At 36.8% G+C, this 24,954-nt stretch overlaps 1 protein-coding gene across 1 annotated transcript in view; it reads right to left on the reverse strand.

The window, feature by feature from the left end:
- The window catches only part of HMGA2 (high mobility group AT-hook 2), a 135,455-nt gene that overhangs the window by 108,444 nt on the left and 2,057 nt on the right, over nt 1-24,954 (reverse strand). The window contains exons 2-3 of the mRNA XM_061206645.1: nt 24,150-24,236; nt 13,809-13,859 (exon numbers count right to left, since the gene is read on the reverse strand). Coding sequence (XP_061062628.1) covers nt 13,809-13,859; nt 24,150-24,236 — 138 coding nt within the window. The remainder of the gene's footprint in view (nt 1-13,808; nt 13,860-24,149; nt 24,237-24,954) is intronic.

Here is a 24,954-nt window from a genome sequence, read left to right on the forward strand (position 1 = left end):
TGAACTGAAAACCATATAAGGAGAAATTTAGGTTGAATGTCTTAAGACCCTCCTGTCACAGGCAGGGTGATTAAACTTGCACCATTACCAAGGGTACTCATGAAACCTCCTTTCTAGATGGCTTTTTCACATATATAAAAATTTGCTCCCAAAAAGACTTTCAAGACTGTAAGTAAATCAGTCTAAACATTTTCTCGGACTCAAAAAATTCCTAAAAAGATAAAACCACAAAATAGAGACACCTAAATTTTCACACAGATTCAAAAAGCTGTGTTTGCCTTATGGATATAAAATGTCAGCTTCTCACATGGGGGTCTAAAATCTTATCATAACACATTACTTAAAACAACAGCAGGGACTTCCCTGGCTGGTCCAGTGGTTAAGACTTCGCCTTCCAATGCAGGGGGTGTGGGTTCGATCCCTGGTCAGGGAGCTGAGATCCCACATGCCTCGGGGCCAAAAAACCAAACCATAAAACAGAAGCAATATTGTAACAAATTCAAGAAAGACTTTAAAAAATGGTCCAATAGATATTTCTCCAAAGAAGATATACAGACTGCAAGCAAACACATGAAAGGATGCTCAACATCACTAATCATTAGAGAAATGCAAACCAAAACTACAATGAGGTATTACCTCACACCAGTCAGAATGGCCATCATCAAAAAATCTACAAACAATAAATGCTAGAGAGGGTGTGGAGAAAAGGGAACCCTCTTGCACCGTTGGTGGGAATGTAAATTGATACAGTCACTATGGAGAACCGTATGGAGGTTCCTTAAAAAACTAAAAATAGAACTACCATATGACCCAGCAATCCCACTACTGGGCATATACCCTGAGAAAACTGTAATTCAAAAAGAGTCATGTACCACAATGTTCATTGCAGCTCTATTTACAATAGCCAGGACATGGAAGCAACCTAAGTGTCCATCGACAGATGAATGGATAAAGAAGATGTGGCACATATATACAATGGAATATTACTCGGCCATAAAAAGAAACAAAATTGAGTTATTTGCAGTGAGGTGGATGGACCTAGAGTCTGTCATACAGAGTGAAGTAAGTCAGAAAGAGAAAAACAAATACCGTATGCTAACACATATATATGGAATCTAAAAAAAAAGGTTCTGAAGAACCTAGGGGCAGGACAGGAATAAAGACGCAGACACGTAGAGAATGGACCTGAGGACACAGGGAGGAGGAAGGGTAAGCTGGGACGAAGTGAGAGAGTGGCATGGACATATATACACTACCAAACGTAAAACAGATAGCTAGTGGAAAGCAGCCACATAGCACAGGGAGATCAGCTCGGTGCTTTGTGACCACCTAGAGGGGTGGGATAGGGAGGGTGGGAGGGAGATGCAATAGGGAGGAGATATGGGGATATATGTATATGTATAGCTGATTCACTTTGTTATAAAGCAGAAACTAACACACTATCGTAAAACAATTATACTCCAATAAAGTAGTTAAAAAAATAAATAAAAGTAAAGCTAAAAAAAAAAATCTGTTTGATAGGAATTGACACATTAAGAATATTGACTCTTCCAATCATTAAATATGTATATCTGTATTTATTTAGGTCGTCTTTGATTTCTTTCATTGGTGTTTGGTAGTTTTCAACATATGTACAGATCTTGTATATATTTTGTTAAATTTATACACAAGTATTTCATTTTTGGTGATATTGGAAACGATATTTAAAAATATTAAATTTCCAACTGCATTGCTAGAAAAAAAAAAGAAAAAAAAAGGTCCACATCAAAAAATCTTAAAAAAAAATAAAAAGAAAAACCCAACAGCAAATAGTAGTGCTGAATACATACCACATTTTAATAATCTCAGGCAGAAAACATTTTTTAGCAAAAAAAAATGTCAGTCACAAGGGAATTCTTCATACCGTGACCATGTACAGCCAAACCCTCTCACACTATACAATCTACGTATTAACAGGATGCATGTATCCTATTAATCCTATAATGTACGTAAGCCCACTCGCCTTACCACAGCAGGAAACCATATGGTGCCAATGAGTATGACATGAATTAGTTCCCTGTGAATACTAAGGAAACCCTAAGAAGTTTTCTACAATGCAAGTAAGAAAGTAGAGAAAATTTCTTCCTAGAACTACTAAAAAGGGTCCCAATTGATCTCCACTGAGATCAGTGATTTAACAGCAAAGCAGATTAAGATTACGTATTAGACAAAGTCACCATTTTATTGTTTATAAAATTACAGAGTTTAAACAATGTTGTGTAGCTCATCAGTTGTCTAAACGGCATGCAAAGCAATGCACAAAACCCTAAGCCTGGCTGATTCACTGATCGATTTTAATGTCCACAAAAGAAGTAGGTCACCACTGGAGGAGGAGCATGACGAAATAAAAACACAGGTTTAACAAGCCATTGTTTTGGTTTGATAGGCTGGAAATGAGCACTCTACATGGCAAATCTAAACGGAACGTCAGTAACCTCTATACCATTGCTCTGAAAAGAATTATAAGGAAGAGAATAAGGATTGGGAATGAGTTCATCTTCATCCAATACATGTGGGAAATATACATTCCAAAGTTAAGAAAGGAGAACCAAGGCTGTAAAAAATCAAACATTACTTATTCCCAGAAAAGAAATGTAAAATTGAGTAAGAGCACAGGAGAATGAAAATGTAATAGGATGGACAATTCAGTGGCATGAACAGTACTACTCACCAAATGTCAGTCTCTCAAGAGGGTCGGAGACCAGCGAGATGGTCATGTTCATACTTTCCAGCTCCACCCCAGATCTACCAACTGAGAGGGGGGGCCCAGGCCTGCAAATCCCTCATCAAAATCCATTAGGGAATTTAAAGAACTTTTGGGTTGTCTGAGAGAATAATGACAGGAAAGAAAATGCTGAAACTGAGATTCTGTAATTAGGAAATTAGACTCCGGGATCAGCTTCTGACACAAACTGGGTGATGGATGTCTTCTCTGACATTAGAATCATTTGGAACAGGGAATGAGCAAAGACTGCAAAACAAATGGTATTTTATAGAACATTATCAGCTATGATCTTATGATTCCCTGTTCCTCCACACCTCCCTGGGCTTTGGTGCTTCCTGTAATAAGGTGCTCCCTCAAGACTGAAAATATCTGAATTGTCTGGAAACTTGGCCGACCTGCACTTCCTTTATTGGTAATGTTAGTGCTTAAACTTCTAAGTTATGTGACACTGCTACCTATGTTATTCCGACCGTGAAGTCCTTATCCCTATAATGACGTAAACCTAGGGTATTAGATTTTCCCCCAATGAGTCCCTAGTTATAAACCCCACGGCTTTATGTGTCACTTTAAGTGCTTCACAATATCCTTGAAAGAAGTCAAAGAAACAAAGAGTTATTAACGGATTTTCCTCTGTCTTTATTTGCATGTTAGTACTAAAAATTAGGACCAAAGGAAATGGGAGACAGGCAGTTAAAATGAGTTTTTATACAAAAAAAAGAGAAACTACCTTTGAAAATTATCCTGTGACGTTTTGCCAACAAAGCTCTCTTCTGTGTTTCTGATGATCCAAAGCTGTGACAAAAATTCTTCTAAGGTACAGCACTAGAATCTATTTTGGAAAGCAGAATGCTATTTCCAGGAGTGAGGGAATGGAAACATTAACATAGGGCAAGGCATTCAAAGTCTGCATTGGGCCTGGGTGATAGTGGCTCACAGCATACTTCTTAAGTGGAAAGACATAGGCTGGAATTCAAAATTATTATAAACACTGCTTTGATGCCTACAGGTTGTACTTTTAACCCTTGTGTGGCCTCTTTGAAAATACAAATCATCCAATTAAAAAAAAAAAAAAGCCAAAGAATGCAATTCAAATCCACATTCACTACTGGAAACAAAAACTGAAAGGCCATGCTTTATACACACTAATGAAATACTGTCATTCTATTCACCAAACATTTATTAAGTCCAGCTACGGGCCTGAAACTATACTAACATCAATGACTATGATCTACTGAGTGCTTGCCTCTCGATGAAGAAAAATTTTTGATGGCTTCTCATTTAATTCTTACAAAATAATCCTATGAGATGAGAACTATTATTACCCTTTGTTTTACACACAGGGAGACTGGGCTGGTAACAAGGAGCAACTTGCCTTGATAAGCTGATAAGGGAACCCAGGCAGTCTGAGCTCTTAATCACTTTGCTGAATTCCTTCCCATATCCTAGGTGCTGAGGGTAAAAAAGATAAATGCAATGTGCTCGCTAACCTCACAGACCTAATTTTTAAATACAAATGGTAGCACGATTCAGAAACATTAAAGTATACAATCAAGTTGCTTTAACACCTAGTGATTTTTAAATTATTTGACACACATAGCATGAACAAAGAGAGAAAATAAGATCAACATATGCTGATATGGTGGCTCAAGAGAATTATCCTCGGCGTTCTGATCCCGTTTCTCCTCCGCTTTTTGGAGCCTGTATCTAATAATTTAATACCTATCTTTTTAAGTCTATCTTAACTGGATAAAATTGAACTACTTTGATAAATCAAATATGTATATATCTGATATTAGCCTGGATATCTGCTATGGTGATAATGAGAGGATATAACTCTAGGCCCACTAGTACAACTAATTCATAAATTATATATATAGCTAAATTCAAATAATAATATAGAGAGTTATTAGGATTGGGAAAGCAACATAATCACTTCTATAGAAGGACTCAAATTCTAAAGAGCTCAAAATACTTGAACTGGAATTTAATTTACCCTCACAACATCTGAAGCACAGAGTAGTTAATCTAACAGGCTGGCATCAGGTTTCCTGTTTGGTTGTGAGCACCTCAAAGGCAGCCTCCACCTATTTTGTTGGCCTCTACATTCCCAGGACCTAGCACAGGGCCTGATCCATAATATTGCCAGAAGACTTTAGCAAAATGTTTAGACAAATGGAAAATCACAAAATCAAAGGGTCTCGGAATTGGAGCCCTAGGGTTTAAATGGTCCAGCCAAGCAAGAGACAAGCAAACAAACAAGTGAACCGAAGTGCTTAAGTTTCTTCTACATCCACAGTGTCCATCGTACATGCTGAGCCTTCTGTGCAATATCATGTTCAAAGAGACACTCGAAGTGCCTTTTCTGGGTTAATGCATTGAAACCACGGCACAAAGTGATGACATGGCTTCCCTTGGTCATACAACTAGGGTGAGCTTTATGATCTTTTAACACCCCAACAGGGCACTTTCCGCTTCATAAGACAATCTCCATTTGCCAGAATTTAAAGAACTGTCATTCCCCAACCTGAGTCTAATGGAAGAGCAGACGGTGCAATTCTTCTGGCTTTGAACAAGGGCAAAGCCTTGCTAAACCAAGCCTGATCTGCAGCCACTCATCAACACTAAGGAAATATAAAAAAGAGACTTTGCTTCCTGTAGCATCCTGAAAAAGATGTCTTACTTCTAAAATCACATTGATTATAAGAATGAATAAATAATGAATTAAAAAACAAATTTCAGTGTCACGGCTGCACTGAATTTACCCCTAAGGACAGAGTTTGGGGGTGGCTTGGATGTTTCAAATCGACAGATAATCTGAAAACCTTATGTATGCCATTACTCTCAGCCTCCTTCCCACCAAGTCTTTTACCAGAGTTGACCCCTGTTCCTGGGCCTGCCCCCCCATCTGGCAGAGGCGCTAATGAGCAGTGAAATGGCCAAAGGGCAGGCAGCAGGGGGGGAGCAGGGAAAACAACACAAAAAAGGAGACAGGAGGCTGGATCCTTTACAAACTCAACAATCAGTCCCTGGACAATAGAGCTGGTGGTAGCAATAAAGGTTTTTGTATTTTACAACTCGAATTGCTTGACAGCCATTAGTTATAGATAGAATGTTCCTATCAGGAGAAAAAGTGTGGGCACACTGAGCGACCTGCCCAAAGGTACATAGCTCATCAAAACAGTCTTTATCGCGGTCCAGAGAAGAAACGGTAGGCTTGATTAAATCCCGCTGGATTGAAATTTTGCCCAAAAATAGTGAAATATCTGTGTCAAATATGGAAGAGTTTAGAATCAAGAATTCCTTGGTTAAAAAAAAAAATCTTAAAATAAAAACAGATTCCACTCTTAAAAACAGAACAAAAATGTTCTCTGGAAATATGGAGTAATAGTTTTACCTATCTTACCTAGTTAAAAACATATATATATATATGGCATATTAGTTTTATTTATACGTGACATGAGGGTTTCCAGTGTTTTAGAAATATTTACTGCCATCCATAAATACTCAGATTTGGGGGAACATAGGTAAATATGTGTATGGTAGTATGGATAAAGTCTTAAATACATTTACTGTCATATAAAATGGTCACTGAATTTCATAGTACTTGTCATTTAATTAGAGTGAAACTGAGATAACTGTCTTGGCCAGGATTTTACTGATTTGATTATTTGGGTCGAGAAACAGGACATTTATTTGAACTGCCTCCTGTCTATAATCTGCCACTCAACCACAAGTGGGAGAAAAACATATTCTTCCTTGATTATAGTTTAATAAGACCACCTGGCTATTGTGGTATTGTGGTAGCATCACTTGAGCAGTGGACCCCAAGGTCGACGTCTGAATAATCCTGAATGGTCAGGATCTGGTAGAAGCTGGTAATACTAAACTGAACTGGATGACCAAGTAGAGCTGGTTATCAGTCTCTTTGTTAAAGACATCATTAACCGAATAATTAAGAACAGGACTTCAATACTGAAACAAGCAAAAAAAAAGAGACTAAATCAAAATGCTAATGATCAAATCCAATTCTTGCCTTCTGAGTATGATATATTTATTAGTGTTTTCATATTTAATTTTGCAATTTTATATAAGCATGTTAGGGAATTTTGCAGTGAATTATTAAAAAAGAAAATTAACTTAAGTCACTTTTCCCCACAGAGTTCTATTAGGGTTTGCAAAAAACTCCATTTTTATCACAAAATATTGCAAAGGAGATAGTTTCAGAAAATATAGCTTACCGATATTGAACACATTATAAGCATCAGAAAATTTATATTTTAATTATTAAGCATATGTCAAAAGCTCATGTGCTTTAGAGGAAGCATCTCCCGGTTTTTAAAGCATGTTGTTTTTCCAAGTTTCTAAGGGAAAATGGTTTTGTCTTCACACACTCCATTAGTAGACAGTTTTTGATATTCTATCAAAGTCATTTCTTTCCCTCTGACTCCAGTAAAACGTTACAATTATCTGCAATATGCATTATTGGATAGTCCTCTCTAAACATCAAAGAAATATTTTCAGTTTAAACAAAGCAAGTGTTAAATTACAAATGGCTAAAAGTTAAAAAAAAAAAGTAACAAACATCTGGAGGGGAAAAGTAATGGAAATGAAAACCTAATGTTTTAACTTCAACATTAGATTTCCAGGTTCCTCAATACATTAATGCTTGAGATCTTTAGAAGAAATCCAAAGAGTTTCAACCAGTCTAGTTGTAACAGGTTTTATTCCGATTTAGTTTCTCCTACTTGATTTTAAAATCATCACATAACTTTCTAGATTTCTACAAACTTAGAAAAACAAAAAGCTCTTGTTGCCTGTCTAGAATGTTTGACTAACAAATGAAATTACACCACTTTCCTGTGTATCACAAGTTCTTTAATAAAGGAACTGTCCCCCAAAAGATATGGAATAGAAATGCATATTTTTAAATCAACAGACCGCACACACCCCATTACCAAATAAAGAGAATCAGCAACCCGAGAAAACAGCTGGGGTTTGTTAGTAGCTTTCTAGTGACCAAATGAAGTTAAGCTTCAGCATCTAGTCCTTGGGTCAATTTCTAGGTCAATTTCAGTATCTCCAGAATGATTTCTTTTTTTTTCTTTACAAACCATTAATTCATACTGGGGAGTATTTCCCTTCTGTTGTTAATTTCCTTTCTCATAAAGATATTCTGAAAACAAAACACCTAAAAACATCTCTGGTTCCCACTGATTTATTCTTTATTATTTTGTCCTTCCTTCTTTTCCTCCAGAAGCACTGGCTGCTTCACTAAGCAACATCTGGATGGAGCATTTCATACACAAGGTTAACATTGTTATTACTGCACTGTATTTTCTTGAGCCTTAGCTCTACTCTCTAAAACTTTTTCCAAATATTTTCCATCGCTAAATCAGTTACGTGATGGGCTCCTTTCTAAAGCCAAAATCGAGAAATGCAAATAAATATGAAATGCCTAGTTTCAACTGGCAGAAGGACTGACTAACTGAAATCTATATAGGTTCTAAGAGGCCAGAACATCTCTGCACGTGCCTATATTGAGGCACACAGCAGAAATACTACTTTCCAAATTGATGAACAACACATGGCATCGAACCTCTACAGTTAGAAAGCTTATAAGTTGCAATTTAAATTATCTTCCTTGGGGACTTCCCTGAAGGTCCAGTGGTTAAGACTCCACGCTTCCACTGTAGGGGGCACGGGTTTGATCCGCGCAGCGCAGCCATAAATAAATAATTTTCCTTAACTACAAATAGATTTAAAATGTACCTTACTATTATTTATAAGCAAGTCTTAAACTTGATGATATTCAGCATAGATATAGTGAAGACATAATGATACCGCCAAGGGTACTTGGTGAGTTTGATGCACAACTGTCACCTCACTCCATGTGTAGCTACAGGTAGCTATAAGCTATTAGGGTTTAGGCTGTCAGTGATATCTACATGAAAGTGTACAGTGGAATTAATAATAATGTTAAACATTTATTGAGCACTTACTATGTGCCAGGCCTTCTATTAAGCCCTTTGCATCACTGCCTTATTTAATCCTCACACGATGCTATTAGAAATGTACCACTCTTACCACCCTCTTAAAGAGGAGGAAATTGGACCTTTAAAACTGAAAACATTACTACCATATGACCCAGCAATTCCACTCCTGGGTATTTATCCAAAAAAAAAATGAAAACACTAATTCAGAAAGGTACATGCACCCCAATGTTCATAGCAGCATTATTTATTATAGCCAAGATATAGAAGCAACCTAGGTGCCCATCAACAGATGAATGGATTAAGAAGATGTGGTGTATACACACACACACACACACACACACCCCCCCCTATATATACACAATGGAACATCACTCAGCCATAAAAATGAATGAAGTTTTAGAGGGTATTGTGCTAAGTGAAATAAAGGAAGACAAATACTGTTATGATATCACTTATATGTGGAATCTAAAAAATAAAACTAGTGAATATAACAAAAAAGAAATAGACTCACAGACATAGAGAACAAAATAGTGGTTACCAGTGGGGAGAGGGAAGGGGGGAGGGGCAAGACAGGGGTAGGGGATTAAGAGGTACAAACTACTATGAATAAAATAAATAAGCTACAAGGATAGATAGTACAACATAGGGAATATAGCCAATATCTTATAATAACTATAAATGGCGTATAACCTTTAAAAATTGTGAATCATTATGTTATACACCTAAAACTTATATAATATTGTACATCAACTATACCTCAGTTAAAATAATTTTTAAAAGTGCTTTTAAAAAGGTCATGTAATTTGCTGAAGATTCTAGTTAGTCAAGTGATGGGCCAGAATTTGAACCCAAGCCACCTGAATCCAGATCCTGAGCTCCCGACTCTAAGACCAGTAGAAAAGTTAGGTCCCACTTCTCTCTCCTTCCTTGACCTCTCACCTCCTCCAGACCAAAAAAATGTGAAAGTCCAAAGCAGCTCATCAAAATAATGGATCTGAAATCTGATTCAAACTCAGAAAAAAAAAAAACAAAAACAAAGGGGAATAAAGTAAATTAGAGAAGTGCTCTTAACCAAAATCTAGTCAATGTCCTCACTGGATTAGTCAACACTCCATCCCCTGCAGAAGCAAGACTGGCACAAACTTCTTTCCTATATCCACATACTTTTGGTTAATCAACTTTGGAGTAACCTACCAAGTATTGATCCCAGTCACATCAGATGAGAGGGTTACAATGTAGATATCTTCTTCCAGCCCTGTTACATGACACCATAAAATGTACAAGACTTCTTTTTAAAAGCAAAAGAACTTTAAAACAAAACAACCCAGAAGAATAAAAGGGGACCAATTTGGCTTTTAGGCCCTGTACCTAGTAAATCCTGTCAGTTCAAAAATATATCTCTAATATAAGGAAATCAGTGAATGACACTGTTGGAAAGAATTGAACTTACTGTAAAGTACAAGGCTCATTTCCTATGGAAAATGCAATAATTTATTTCTTTAGTACAAGCTTTCCAGTAAAGAATGCCCTTGAACTGAATGCCTTGCTGTGACTGGCTGCACACTCTACCCAACAGAATATATATAAGCAAAAAGGAAACACGCTGTCTAGAAAAAAAATACACAATTTCCTTCTATTTCCTTTTCTAAGTAGAACAACTCTTCTTTGGGGAACAAATCGGGGTCTTATAACAATTAGCTACACAATATTTTCCATTCTCACAGCCAGTAAAAACTAGAAACCATGAGGGTCAATGAAGATGGCCCAATTATTCCCGGAAAGGCAAGGGATTTTGTGGTGGGTGCTTCACGTGGGCTTCTTATTCAGCATGAAGATCAGGTGCCTGGAATCCAGATATCCCCCAAATGAGCAAGAATCCATTGAGAAAATAAAAACATATCGATCCTTTAACTACTACATATTTTATTCCAGCTTGGCTGAAACATCGGCTGTGTGAGGATGAGTGGTGGAAAATAAAGGCATAAAGGGAGGTGGGTATAAACTGTGCGGACTTCGAAGAGCTAGGGAAGGTTGTAATCAATTCAGTGGCCAGCTGTGGATCCGTAGAAAGTTTCTAGGAAGAGCAGTGATGTGACTATACCCTATGCAGGTTAACTGGCAAACACAGGAGAGCCAAAGGTAGAAAAGGTGAAAGGTAGGAAGACCAGTTAAGAGGCAAGATATGGAACTTAAGAGTCCATCTACGGATGAGTGCCTGAAGGAGATGTGGTGGACATATACAATGGAATATTACTCAGCCAGAGAAAAAAGGAAGTCCTGCCATTTGCATGGATGAAATTTGAGGACATTATGCTAAGTGAAGTAAGTCAGACAAAGACAAATACTGTCTATCACTTAATATGTGGAATCTAAAAATGCTAAATTTATAGAAACAGTAGAATGGTGGTTGCCAGGGGCTTGGAGGGGAGTTGGGGTGGGCGGAGGGAATGAGGAAATATTGGTCAAAGGGTGCAAACTCCCAGTAATAAGGTAAGTTCTGAGGATCTAGCATGGTGATTATAGTTTACAATGTAGTATTCTATACCTGAAAGTTGCTAAGAGAATAGATCTTAGATGTTCTCACCACAAAAAAAGAAATGGTAATTATGTGAGATGATGGAGTTATTAACTAATGCCACTGTGGTAATCATTTTGCAATACACAAGTCAAATCAACAGGCTGTATTCCTTAAACTTACACAAGGTTATATGTCAATTACATCTCAATAAAGCTGGGTTGGGGGACAATTGATGGAAGCTGAGTGCTGGTTAAATCTCACTGTATTTGCTTACAATGCATTTCATTTCATTTTAGCAACATTAATCTCACGACTTCAAAGAACTTACCTATTTCCTATTCTGTTGCCTATAAGAAAGTTTATATAGGTTTTTCTTATCGATGAGTTCAATGGGATACGATGTCCTTTTAGTTCTGATGCTTAGAAAATGGCAGACCTATATTTGATATGTGGTCAATACCAGTTTAGTCAACACTGTGCTCACTGGAGTGTAATGGAGTAGCACTTTTTGACTTCTGACACTAGGTCAAAAAAGGTCTTGCTTGCAGCTTTCTCCTCATTTGGGGAAACACCCTCTCTGGGTGTATGTCAGAAGGCTGACTTCCCACCCTGAGACCACCACGTTAGAAAGGTCATGTGTGTGGGTGCTCCAGAGGACACCCCCAGATGCACCCAGACTTCAAGCCAATTCTGCAAAAGCACCAGACCTGTGAGTAAAGACGCCTCCCAATTCTACCCCAAGCATGAGAGGTAACCCCCAGCTGCTTGAGTCCTCCCAGCTGAGGCCCTAGACATCCTGAAGCAGAAACAAGCCTTTCTGTTGTGTCCTGTCCATATTCCTGACCCAAAGAATCCATGAGCTTTCTTTTTTTTTTTTTTTTTTTTACATTATTAAGTTTTGGGGTGGTTGATGAAACAGTAATAGGTAACTGGAACCATATGTCTAACAAGAGAGGTAATAAACCCATTGGTTATGGAGCCCACACCTGGAATATGATACTTAGTTCTGGGTGACATATTACAAAAGACAAAAAAACAAGCATACTCAGAGGAGAATAAGAAGAATGTTCCTTTATGGGAAAAAGCTGAAAGGCTTAGAGATATTCAAACCAGAAAAGAGAACAAAGGGTATATGTTAATTGCCTTCAAATATCTGAAGAGCTATCACAAGTAAAAGTAATAACAATTACTCTGTATATTCCCAGGAGGGAGGCCTAGGACCAGTGAGCAAAAGTTACAGGGAGTCAGATGGAAGTGTTTTCTAACGTTCAGAGCTTTCCAGGAGAGAAGAGGCAGCCTTAAGGGGATGAGAGTTTCCTAACATTAAAGGTAATCACGCAGAGTCTAGATGGTCACCACCTGGTGGGTTAGTTTGGAGAGAATTCATGTATTGACCAGAAGGTTGAATAAAACGCTCTTACTTTAAGGTTACACTGTAACACTGAGATGTTTTTAATCTAAAGATCATCCCCATTTCCTTGTGCTAAGAAATCTAATCCCAACACATGTTGAGCAGAGGGAAAAAAAATACAAGATGAATAAATTGAATGAAAGGCAATACCAAAGTATAAATAGAAAGGGATGCAGAACTCTGGAGGAGAGAAGAATGGCAAACTAGCAGGAAAATACAATCCAGCAGAGCAGCAAAGGAACTTCAGAAAAAGATGAAGCCTGAAGATGGAACCATGGAAGAGAGAAAAGCAAGGCCAAAGATCCCATCATAGATGACCCAGGGTAGAGAGGATGCCTTCATCTTTCTTGAGAAATGGTTTTATTCGTTTTTAAGACTTTTCTCTTCGGTCAGTGGGAAAGACAGACCAGAAGAACATGGTAATGTAGCAGCATAAAGAACAAAGTTCAAGTGGTAAAATTAACAAAGCTCTTCAGTGATCAGTGAATTTCTGGCCTCAGAAGGATACAGGATCTGTGTGCCTATGGGGTCAGGTACACCTGCATGCAAGCCACCGTCAGTATGTAAGACTCACTACTAAGGGAAGCAAGAAAAACCAGTGCGTAAAACCTGGTTTCCTAACAAAGGCAATGTGAAAAGGAAAACACAAACCACCTAGAAAATGAGATATTTCCAAGGTCAAACCATCCCAGGAACAACAACAAAAAGAAATGCAAAGAAAGAGTTAAAAAGTTATCTCATACACATTTCATCTGAATTTTATCACCATTTGTAATCAACTTCCAATGTTTCATAATACCCTTTAACCTTAGTTACTCAACCCAGGGAACAAGTCATCTCATTGTTACCCCATTTGAAGGAAGAGTGGAGACTCTTTTCATGTTGATAAGAGATAGAAAAAGGAGACACTCCCAGGAAAGAAAAGTGTTTTGAGGAAACTCCTGGAGCCTGAGGGTAAGAGGTGGTGATAATATGCTGCTTGCCTTAACCCTTTCAAAGATGCATCAAACCAGAAGTTAGAAATTCATGTAATCGATAAAATAAAAGTAATTTATTAAAAAAGAAAAACACCAGAAATTTTTCTGTACTAAAAAAGAACAGAAATTTTATCTTACTACTCACCCATTTCCTAGGTCTGCCTCTTGGCCGTTTTTCTCCAGTGGCTTCTGCTTTCTGCAAAATGAAAAAGGAAGTCATATCGTTTCCTACCGGACATTTCTTAAAAGTGCTGCACCAAGGGACACATTTCAAGTAAGAATGTTCTGGTTTGCAGATGAGGTATTAAGATTGCTTTAACAATCTCTTTCTCCTTGAAGGTTCATCTTCTCCATTTTTCACTGCATGATGCAAAGAGAGATCTATGCAACCCTCACCCTAATAGACTCCCCTGGAGTAATCTCTGAAATGCATGAAAATGCTTTTTAAAAGCCATTTTGCCCTTATTTCTATCTGTAATTAAAAAAAAATTATTCCCACATATCCATAATTATGTAAAGTAGACTTTTAGAAAATTAATGTTTCTTAAATGATGATTTTTCTTTCCACATCACAACTAAAATTACAAAAATTAACATTGATATATTACTGTACAATTTACAAACCACTTCTACCCACATTGTTAGGCAAAAGCAAATCTAAATGTGAGTGAAAATATATAGGCTTCTAACTTAAAAAAACAAATATTAGCAAACTTCTACATAGTTAATTTCCTATTCCTTGCCCCAAACAAACACCTGTCAATCAGTTCACCCAAAGCAGAGAGAGAGAAAAAAAAGCTAGCAGAAATCATCAATGTTTTTCTCTGAGATGGAAACCAGGGATGCTAAAAAATAATAATTAATAAACAATGTATATCATTAACAATTAACAATTCCACACTCAACACAAACCTGACATGAATATATTTCTAACTACCTTAACAGTTTGTTCATTGCTTTACCTCACAGAAGATTTTTCTGGTATCACAGTTGTTTTTTTCCCTTTTGAGTCAAATTTTAATATTATAATTTCCCTGTGTTTATCACCCCTACGCCAATCCCCAAATACACCAACACACACATATCACATACACTTTCTATAAAAATACACGTTTATAGGGACTTCCCTGGTGGCGCAGTGGTTGAGAATCCGCCTGCTAATGCAGGGGACACGGGTTTGATCCCTGGTCTGGGAAGATCCCACGTGCCGCAGAGCAACTAAGCCCGTGCGCCACAACTACTGAGCCCGTGTGCCACAGCTACTGAAGCCCACGTGCCTAGAGCCCACGCTCTGCAACAAGAGAAGCCACTGCAATGAGAAGCCCACACACCGCAACAAAGAGTAGCCCCCTCTCACTGCAACTAGAGAAAGCCTGCGCACAGCAACAAAGACCCAACACAGCCAAAAAAAAAAAATACATGTTTATAATTCTCATTTTCAGAGTAAAGAAAACCTAGTACATCCTCTTCTGTGTATGAGAATCATCTCAAGGCTATATAAACACAAAAATACAGGTAACCTGAGCCAGGATAACTCGTTTTGCATTTTACTTTTGTTACCTGGGTTAGCAGCAAGTACTTGGTACAATGATACTAAAATTACCTATTATAACTGTCTACACTGCCAAATGACTCTCCTTTCTCCCTTCAATCTGGTAAAAATAGATGGAGATAGGTGATAGATTGATAGACACACAGAGAGATACAAAGATACACAGGTACATAGACAAAATAAGATTTTTATGTCACAAGATTTCTCACCAAATATCTTCCTGACCTATCTAACAGGTTCCATGAATTAACCCAAACTTTGTATGATTATAATGTTAGTTCACATTTATTGAGCATTTAAAATACCCTAGGCACCGGGCTAAGTCATTCGCATGTGTTATTTTAATCTTTACAGCAGCCGTCAATGTAAGGTAGCTGTTATTATTTCTCTTACTTTGCAAACGAGCAATTAAGTCTTAGAAAGGCAAGCTGAATAACTCAGGTCGCACACAAAGCTGGTAAATGGCAGGCCTGGGATTTGAACCCAGTTCTGTTGGACTCTAAAGCCAGGGCTCTCACTCTCCTGACAACGCTACCTCCCTTTAGGTTACATGCATTTGCTGCTATGAGGAGATATTTTAGTTAACGAAAATTGTCACTGACTCAGCTCCACCTAAGCATCAGATTTGGGCCCTCTGAATCATAGTAGTAGGGGTTACTACTTTGAATGGCTCCACAAAGGAATCATTTCTTGTCAAGGGTTAGTGGTCCTGTCTTACCTTTGGTCATAAGGGCATGAGTTAAATTAAGTGAAAGCCAGGAGTGCCCAGTGAATCACACCCTCTTTCTGAGTGTTATCTCAGGGAGAGAGGGAGATCTCAAAAGGAACAGAGACTCCACTTTGGAAAGCTTAGATTCAAATCCCTGCTCTGCCATGTTAGCTTTCTGACTTTGGGCAGGTCCCTGAAAACCTTAATTTGGTTTCAGGTGTGAAATGGAGATAACACCTCCGGTGAGGAGTGAGGAGTGAAGTGGCTGCCATAAGTGAGGTGCTCAATAAATGTTCCTTCACTCCTAACCAGGTGGAACTCTTAAAGGGGAAGTTTTCCTTTAAGTTAGTCCAATCTCATAGAAGGTTCAATCAATGCAAATATTCCATTACACCCATAGATCACCTTAAGAATGAAGCTTTTAAGAAACCCTCTGGCTAGTACATCATGAGTTATATGAGTACAAAATTCCCTAATACAGAAGTAGTGTCTGATTTACCCTTTAGGAGCAATTGTAAGGTTGCACAGTTTACTCAGTAGTAAATTATACAAACATGGAAGATAGAAATCCTTTCTCATGGGCATGGGGATGGTAGGTGGGGTTGAGAGTAGGAGACTGCTGATCTTAAAAGCTAACAGTGCTACACCAGGCTTTTCTGTATGGTGGTTATGTTCCGGGGCCATGATGTGATCTGGGTGTATCTAAAGTCTGTTAGAAAGAGGGTTGTTTTCTGAGAGGGTTTCACTGCATTTCAAAGTTAGAGAAAGCAAATCTCTCATAGAGAGAGAAAGCCCTGCAAACAAGAGGACTTAAAAACCAGCATCCCATTTACAAAAAGTCTATTCAAAAATAAAATTCGCACCATTAACCAAAGGGCAAAATACCACGATTATCACTTGGACTTGTTAAAAGCAAACTTGCTCCTTGGTCTTGGGGCCAGTATTACATGTAAACTGAAACCCTCTTCTGAGACGACATCTAGAAGAAACACATTAGCTGTGCTGTGTGTCGTCGATCTGGGAGGTTTTCATTGTTCCTTAAAATCCACATTATTTAATCATTCTGATCAAACTTTACAAAAGCTGCAAAACCAGTTAGGATTTTCCTTTGTAAACCAGCATAGATCCAGGAATTTTACATATTGGAAAACACTGGCTTTAACTTTTTTCCCTGTGTTTAATGCTCTTCGGAATATTATTTTTCAATAGAAAACAAACAAAACATTTCGGGGGCTTGTTTTGTTTTTAATATGTTAACATATGCAGTACTGTGTAAGTGTATATTTGGTTTTCCTTCACCAGAGTGGAATTTGGTTCCACACTACAAACCCATGTGTAATTCAGACAATAACTTATTCTGAGTACTTACTGCTTATCTGGGGGGCAGGGAGTAGGGAGAGAGGGTGGGAATTCTGCATTTGTAAGAACTGAATTTCAGACTATTATCAGCCCTGTTATACTAACGATCATATGTTAAAAGTGTTATTCCCTCCTGGCTTGTCATTCTTATTTTTGCCTTTTAAAAAAAGTGTAAGTTCAGAACTGTGTATTTAATTTTATAAGATGCTTTAGAAGCAAGTTCATGAGGATTGGGGCGACTATTAAATGGGAAATGTAATTATATCTTTCTCTAAGAAGTTTTGGTACTCCAGGCTCTTAAATGTATTAGCCCTAAAAAATTAATTAAAAAAGGAAATTCATCTAGCAAATAGAACTCTTGATCTTGGAAACAGTGCTTAGCATTAGGGTCTGGTGCATAAGATGTGCTCACTACATATTTATTGCATGAAGGAAGGAAGGAAAGAAAGAAACACTGGTGTTTATATCACCTGTGTGTTTCCCTGTTGTTTCCCTCTCGCCTTTAGAATTCTACAGCTTGGTAGGGCTTTAGAAGACATTTCATCCAGCCCCTTCATTTAACAAATAAAAAAACTTCTGGATATGCCATGATCTCCAAAGTCATAGCCTTCTGGTTTATTTGGGGGCCAGAAGTCTGTGGGGATGGGTTGCAGTAGGCATATATTGCCAATCCCTTTATAAGCTCGTAGAGAACTGCCCTCCAAAGATTTCTCAAAATCTAACTTGCAACCTACATTTCTGGTTACTGGAGAAAACATAATCTACCTTGTAGCAAATACTTTACGAGGTATTTGACACCGCATAATAGTGGAAAGATCATAAGCTTTAGAATTAGATTTGAACTCAAGCCCAGGTACTCCCATTTACTGGAGCTGAACATTAGACATGTCAGAGTTTACATCTCTGAATCACAGTTTTCTCATTTGTGAAATGAAGACCATAATGCCTACATCAAAGGATTAAAGGAGCTAATGTATATGGAAGGTAAGCCTAACAAAAGCTACAGCATTTAGTAGGTAGTCAAATGTAATTTCTTAACTCCCTCCATATTTTAAAATGTTACCCTTAAAAGGAGTACCTCCCAATTTTGTAAGTTTCCAGTCAAAGTTCTGAGTGATTTTCTGAGCATTATCTTATTTAAGTAGGGCAGCTATTACTTCCCCTGTTTAAACGGGCGATTAAGCAATCTGCCCATGTTCTTAAGTGGTGGAACTGAGATCCCCATCTGATTTCAAGGCAATAAAGGGTCTGTTCTTCTGGGACATAGTCCCATAAAAAATAAAGTAGCCATGGGGAAATTTTTTTTAAAAGCTTCTAGGGTGGAAATCAAATGAGTAGTTAAAAGTAAAATATTTCCAAGTTTCCTATAAAGACATAGACAAGAGCTGAGATTGGGAACGAAGCGCATTAGCCAGTTCTGACTTCTGGGTCAAATTTAGATAGCTATTAATTTTTTGCTATTCTAAATGCTCACCTCATACTGTGATAGTGCATAAAAACCAGAACGCCCCACTCCAAATCAATCAGTGCATCTGTATACACACACACACAAAAGAGCTAGAAAAATATTTGGGCTTAATAGTACCTTGCTTTGCTTTCATGTATCTTTACATATCTATGTATATATGACTAAGACCTGCTGACTTTAGAGCATATGGAGCCATCTAAAAAAAGTGTAGAGTCACATTTTATTTCTTTTAGTAGCTCTTTCAAAAATATAAAGAGTGTAAATCAATGTGCACTGGCATCAAAATCAACTGGGCTAATCAATCACATTAAATGTTAAGTAATTGTCACTTTACCTTTTTGCTAATCTAGTTCTATGGGTTTCCAAACCGTACATGCAAATATTTTTAGTCTTTAAAAGACATTACAAGTTTGCCATCACTACATATTTTCCAAAACAGGAATAAAAGTGAATTCTATCATCCATTGTAGTTCATGCTCATTTTCCCCAAGGAAGTCCTTGTTGTCAACTCCCATGTCATTATTTACACATGCCTGTCTTCACCTATACAAACATGAAATTAAAGCCAAGGCCAAAATAACAGGAAAAGTTATTTTCAAAGTTTAGGATTCTCCTCTTAACCGTTCCTCTCCCTTCTTTGTAATCAGAAAAATCAATAGCAATGATATGAGAGCTCATAGGGGGTGACCTTCCGAGCAAACTGCTCCCTACATTATCCTGCAGAAAAAAATGGCTGTGACTACTCCTTGCTAAATCACTTAGAAGATGCCATTCAGCATTGTGGATTAAAGCAATATAGAATAATAAAGCAGCAGCCTAAAATGGAATCAGTTCTCCATTCACCTTTTTCTCCTGGTTGGCAGTATAAAAATTCAGAGCTAAAAATCTCAGAATCTAGGATATAAAATTCATTGTTCCACCCTTGTGCCAAGCTATATGGTTCCAGAGCAAGCTCTGGAAACTGCAGAAAGTCAGCTAACAAGATAAGATAGGTCTGAATGATTTAACTGACATAAAATGCTCTTCAGCATCCATCTAGTCTCAAAAAAGAACTGAAATGCAACAGAATACCAATCTGTTATGTTCTCTTGAGCAAAATGATCTGTTGAGACCTTGAGATAAAAATGAGCCAGAGTTGGAAGTCAGTCAAAGTAATGAGGGGCTTTCGATGAAAAAGTTCAGAAGAATAACTGGCAAAGAATGAGATCTCTGGGTTCCTTGAAGTAAAGTGATTTCAGAAAATAACTCAAATGTATTTGAATCTTCCATATTTGGATCATAATCTACGATGACTCAAAGGCATTGTGAGAGAGAATTTACTGATACATTAAGGCTCGGTCCTCTCTGGCAAAGTTAAGTGAAAAAAAAAAATGAGTCAACTGTTTAGGTAAGACAGCCTAAAATACCAAGATAATGGAGACAACAATTGGGCTTTCCGTAATTCCACCTGACTGGATTTATCTGTATCCTTAGATAGAGCCCTGAGTCCCAGTGGAAGTTACTTGCCCATAAAAACACAGAGGAACTCAAAATAACTCATATTAGTAACATAGAAGCCATAGGCTGGAATTGTATGACAACTGCCAATACCATCTTTCCCTGACTTACCTATAATGATGCCTTTGGTTCCTCTCTTCAGCTCGACCTACTATATCCTGTAAAAAATCATGTCCTTGTTCAGCATCTATGAGCTAATATTTATCTGAAATGATGAGGAAAACCCATTCTCTCATCCTAAAATATCTGTGCTTGGTGTTAGTAATCATTTGTGCAAAACCAACCACCTTTCAGGAACATGATTAGAAAAGGAGCACAAATCTTCCTCTATAGTATCCAATTCGTATCAAGTCTTCTTTGTTTAGGCAAGTGGAAAATATAAATTAAGTGTCTGCCTAAACACATTATTTGAAGTATACTTTACCTACATGGTATTTTCATTTTGTACTTTGCTCTCTATTTCTCTTCACTACAACCTAAAGTCAAAAGGAAGTTCAAGCAAATCTGTGATATTACGAAGTAGGGCTATCTCACACCTGAGACCTTTTTTATATGCAATTCTTCCTATTAAAATTTAATTCAATCTCAGAATTTTTTTTGTTTCCCTAAAAGTACCTGAATGACAATTGGCCTGACTTACAGATGAATTTGACTTGTGACCTTAAACACTGGAGAATTAGTGAAAGAAACCCCTCCAGTGTTCTCTCATTAAACAGGCACAACAAAAACCCTAAACTAAACATAAAGGAGATTATATCTTTCTTCTCTCCAAACATGAGAAATGTGAAAATACAAAGTATTTCCATCCAGCACAAACAGGAGAGGAAAACAAACTAAAACAAAAAGGAAATTAAGAGCCAACTGGTCACAGGTATACCTCAAACTAAGACATAAATAAAAGGGTCAAGACACACACACAGACACACACATACTCACACGAATCAATTATTTATTCAGGAAAACATTAACTTCTGATTTCTTTTATTAAGATAACAATATGAAACTGGTTCAGGGATGAATTTTGAGCACTCAGATTGGTGTTCTTAGGAATAACTAGAATTTGTACATAATGGTTATCCATGGGAATTTGTCCTAACGGAATAGAAGCAAAGTGAAGAATAATTATCTTCTCTTCCAAAAGTTCCAAGCATAACAAATTATGTTTTTATAAATGTTTGTTTTATATATGACACAAATCAATTTTATATTGAATATGACCTGAAATTAAAGTGATTGCTAATTTAGTAGTCCTCCACTTGGTCTTGCAACTTTCCTCATGCATTGTCAAGTTTCACATTGCTAATTTTCCAACAAGCAGTTTTGTTTTCAAATGCCCCAAGGCCAGTTATTGGGTCCAAACACAAACTTTGTAAGTAAAGAAACTCCAAGTAGCAAGAAATTTTAAACATACAACATCATCAGTATCCCAGTGTGCGCTGTATCTCCTCTAATTTTAGAGTTCAGTTCTCTTATATACTTACCAGGTTTTGTTATATATTTTCCATTTTGGTGAGTCTCGGTTTGCAGGAGAATTCCCAATTTATTAATCATAGAAGACTTCTCATCTCTACTCTGGTCAGTCTAGCATGTTATGAACAATGTAACTTTTTCTAAAAAAGATTACTTTTCAAAGTCCTAACAAAAATATGTTTTGTTAGAATACAACATATGTTTGATAAACAAATATGTTTGATAATCATGTTTACATAGGGTAGTAGCAAACTCAATAAATACCGATTCGAAAGTGAAAACACCTTAAGTTTACACGTGCCATGAACAATTCATCAGTGTCATTCATTATTTTGCAAAGTGTTATCTTCTCCAGATGAAGCGTAATTTATAAAACTGAAGAAATATAACAGTCAGGTTCTGAGCAAAAATATGTATCCATTTTTATTAGGAAGGGGACTTTCATAACAGAATTGTGTGAAATAATTTTGTCTGGAAGAATGAAAGATTTCAGAGAAAAATTTCTTTCGGAAAAAGAAAGCCTACTTCTGTTTTGGAAGTTGTAATACTATGTGCATACACATGAAGAATTATCAGAAAGATGAATAGCCTAAGGGTCATTTATAAATGCCTATCACCAAAGTAACTAAAAATAAGTCAAACCTTACTTGGGAAGAGACCAACCTTTTGTTATTTTGCTTTAGGTGGTAAATTAGGCACAAGTCTCAGCTTTCCTTTTGTCAATAAAGATTTTGCTAGTCAGTGGCAAACTTTTCAAACTGAAGAGAAGGTGATGGAAGCACCTTTTTACTCGTTCAAAAAAAAAGAGTAATACAGTAAAATATGAGAGGTAATTCATTTTCCCTTTTTTTGTATTGAATTTTAAATAATTTATTTATGATGAGATTTACAGATTTCTTCCTGGGAGATGTTATGATGCATTTTTCAGAGCAATTACATCATAGTTTAAATGTTTGTCAGCTAGCTACCAAGATATTTCTTTGCCATTCCATTAGAGTAAAATTAAGATAAAATTAACTTAATGCAACAAAAAAACCCTATGTTAAATTAGCCCTTTTTTAAAATTTAATAAAGCAGGTAAAAAAACAAATAGTAAGTATTCATATTAGTAATATCAGATTACACAGGCACTTTTAAATGACAAGATAATTTAGAGCTACTTCAATGTTTAGTGATTAAATATGAGTACAATTAAATCTTCACTCTGAGAAGCAGTTATATTTAAATATATTAGAAATCTGCTCTTTCAACTCTGTTCAAGACTATTAAAATAAAACAGAGAAGAACTCATAGTTGCTCCCTAAATAACTTTACATGTATGACTGGTTGCTATGGAAGTTTACAACACTGAAAACTATCAAATATAATATGGTTAGTGCTCACAGTCACAGAGAAAACCACACAAAACATTAATCCTCAAAAGATGAGCATACACTCATTTTCAACAAATACTATACATGGTGTACTCAAATCGACTGTAAAGATATATCAAAATTTACTTCTGAATTTTGAATCTTTGTTTTTAACGAGCATACAAACCCACAAATAAAATACAGAAACTTTTTTTCTGATTTATTTGTAAAGCTTAAAAAATGTGAATTTTATCTTCACCTTCCCTCCTCTGTCTACGCATTGATCCTGAGATATTTCTTCTTTGTTAGCTCAAATACCACCAAACATGAAGTTTTTAAACTGCAATTTAAAATTTATAAAGAAAAACACTGGAAGTTACACTTGGTTGGGTTCTATCCTGCCCAAAAATACACAATAAATGAGTCAAATACTTGTTTAAAAAAATTTCTCATTGTCCTATTCAGAACATTTCTCTATCACCTGAGATGGAAAGGCTTTTGAGAGATTATGATACATTATATTGCAGGTTTATTGTAAACAAACAAGGTACTTTATCAGCACATTTAAAGCTGTAAAATTAGTGAAATTTTTTCCCCCAGAATCCCATAATTGGATTTACTTCTAATTATCATCTATTTGGCAAAGTACTTAACTTTAATAGTGGGATTTGGTTTTCCAGTAATCATGTAAATAAGCACAAAGTAAATTAATCTTTATTATTTTTTAAGGAAATTGCAAAAACTTCACCACCAGACAAAATCTATAGCTTTGATTGGTTTTTAACTATTTCACAACCGGTGCAAATCTTAATTGTTCATTCTCCACTCCCCCACCTCCCCCTCCCATCTCCGTTTTAAGTTTCTTATTCTTTGGTGATTGTTTAAAAACAGCACTGTAAGTGTCTTCATGAACTTCCTATGCTAAGTATCTGCTTGAAAATCTCACCAATATTAAAGGTAGGAAATGAGTCTTGGGTTACCCACTTGGGAGAAATCCTTAGGTGCGGATCTAGAACGGGAAAATTACAAGGAGGTTCCTGTGGGCATTGAGAAAGTTGGGAGGACGTAAGAAATCTCACCTTTTGAGCTGCTTTGGAGGGACTCTTGTTTTTGCTGCCTTTGGGTCTTCCCCTTGGTCTCTTAGGAGAGGGCTCACCGGTTGGCTCCTAGTTTCGGGGGGAAAAAAAATGCTGCTGTGGCAAGAAAGGCTGAAAGAAATTGACCCTGACTCTATAGTTGTATTTTCTGCCTGTGCTGCTCAACGGAACTGTTGGAACACATTCAGTTCAAGCATAAACGGATGATGATGGTACAGAGTTTACAGAAAGGGGAAATAACTCTACTTGTAATCCAAGAATTCATAGAGGAAATTCTATTTCGCATATGAAAGCTAGATTCTATTTCAACCCGAAAAAGGTAACAAAGGCTGACTGTTCAAAGGTTGCTTGTTCTAGAAAGAAAGTTATACATTTTAAGGTGTAAAATATGCAAGGCTGTGTATTTGGCAACGCACAGAAATAATAAGCATTTTACACCAATACTACTCTCCACTATACTAGCATTTTAAACAACAGAAATATGAAGCTAACATCAGAAATATTTCAACAATCTCCCATATTGAAAAAGGTGGCTTTTGATCATTCTGTATATCTGTATTGTAGGTCAGTTATAACTCAATCAACACACTGAGTGAAATACTGGAGCAATTATCCAAGTTCTTCAACTTAAAATAACTCCATTCCTCCTAAAATTTCCAAATAATTATGGTAAATCTGTTGTGGGAGGCTTTGCTTGAATAATCTAGGTAATTGCTTCAATTCTTCACTGCCAATTGGAGATGTAGGAATGGCCTCCAGTCTAGATTTAAATGTCTTTTGATAAAAT

Source organism: Eubalaena glacialis, chromosome 11 (assembly GCF_028564815.1).
Source record: "Eubalaena glacialis isolate mEubGla1 chromosome 11, mEubGla1.1.hap2.+ XY, whole genome shotgun sequence".
Lineage (NCBI taxonomy): Eukaryota > Metazoa > Chordata > Mammalia > Artiodactyla > Balaenidae > Eubalaena > Eubalaena glacialis.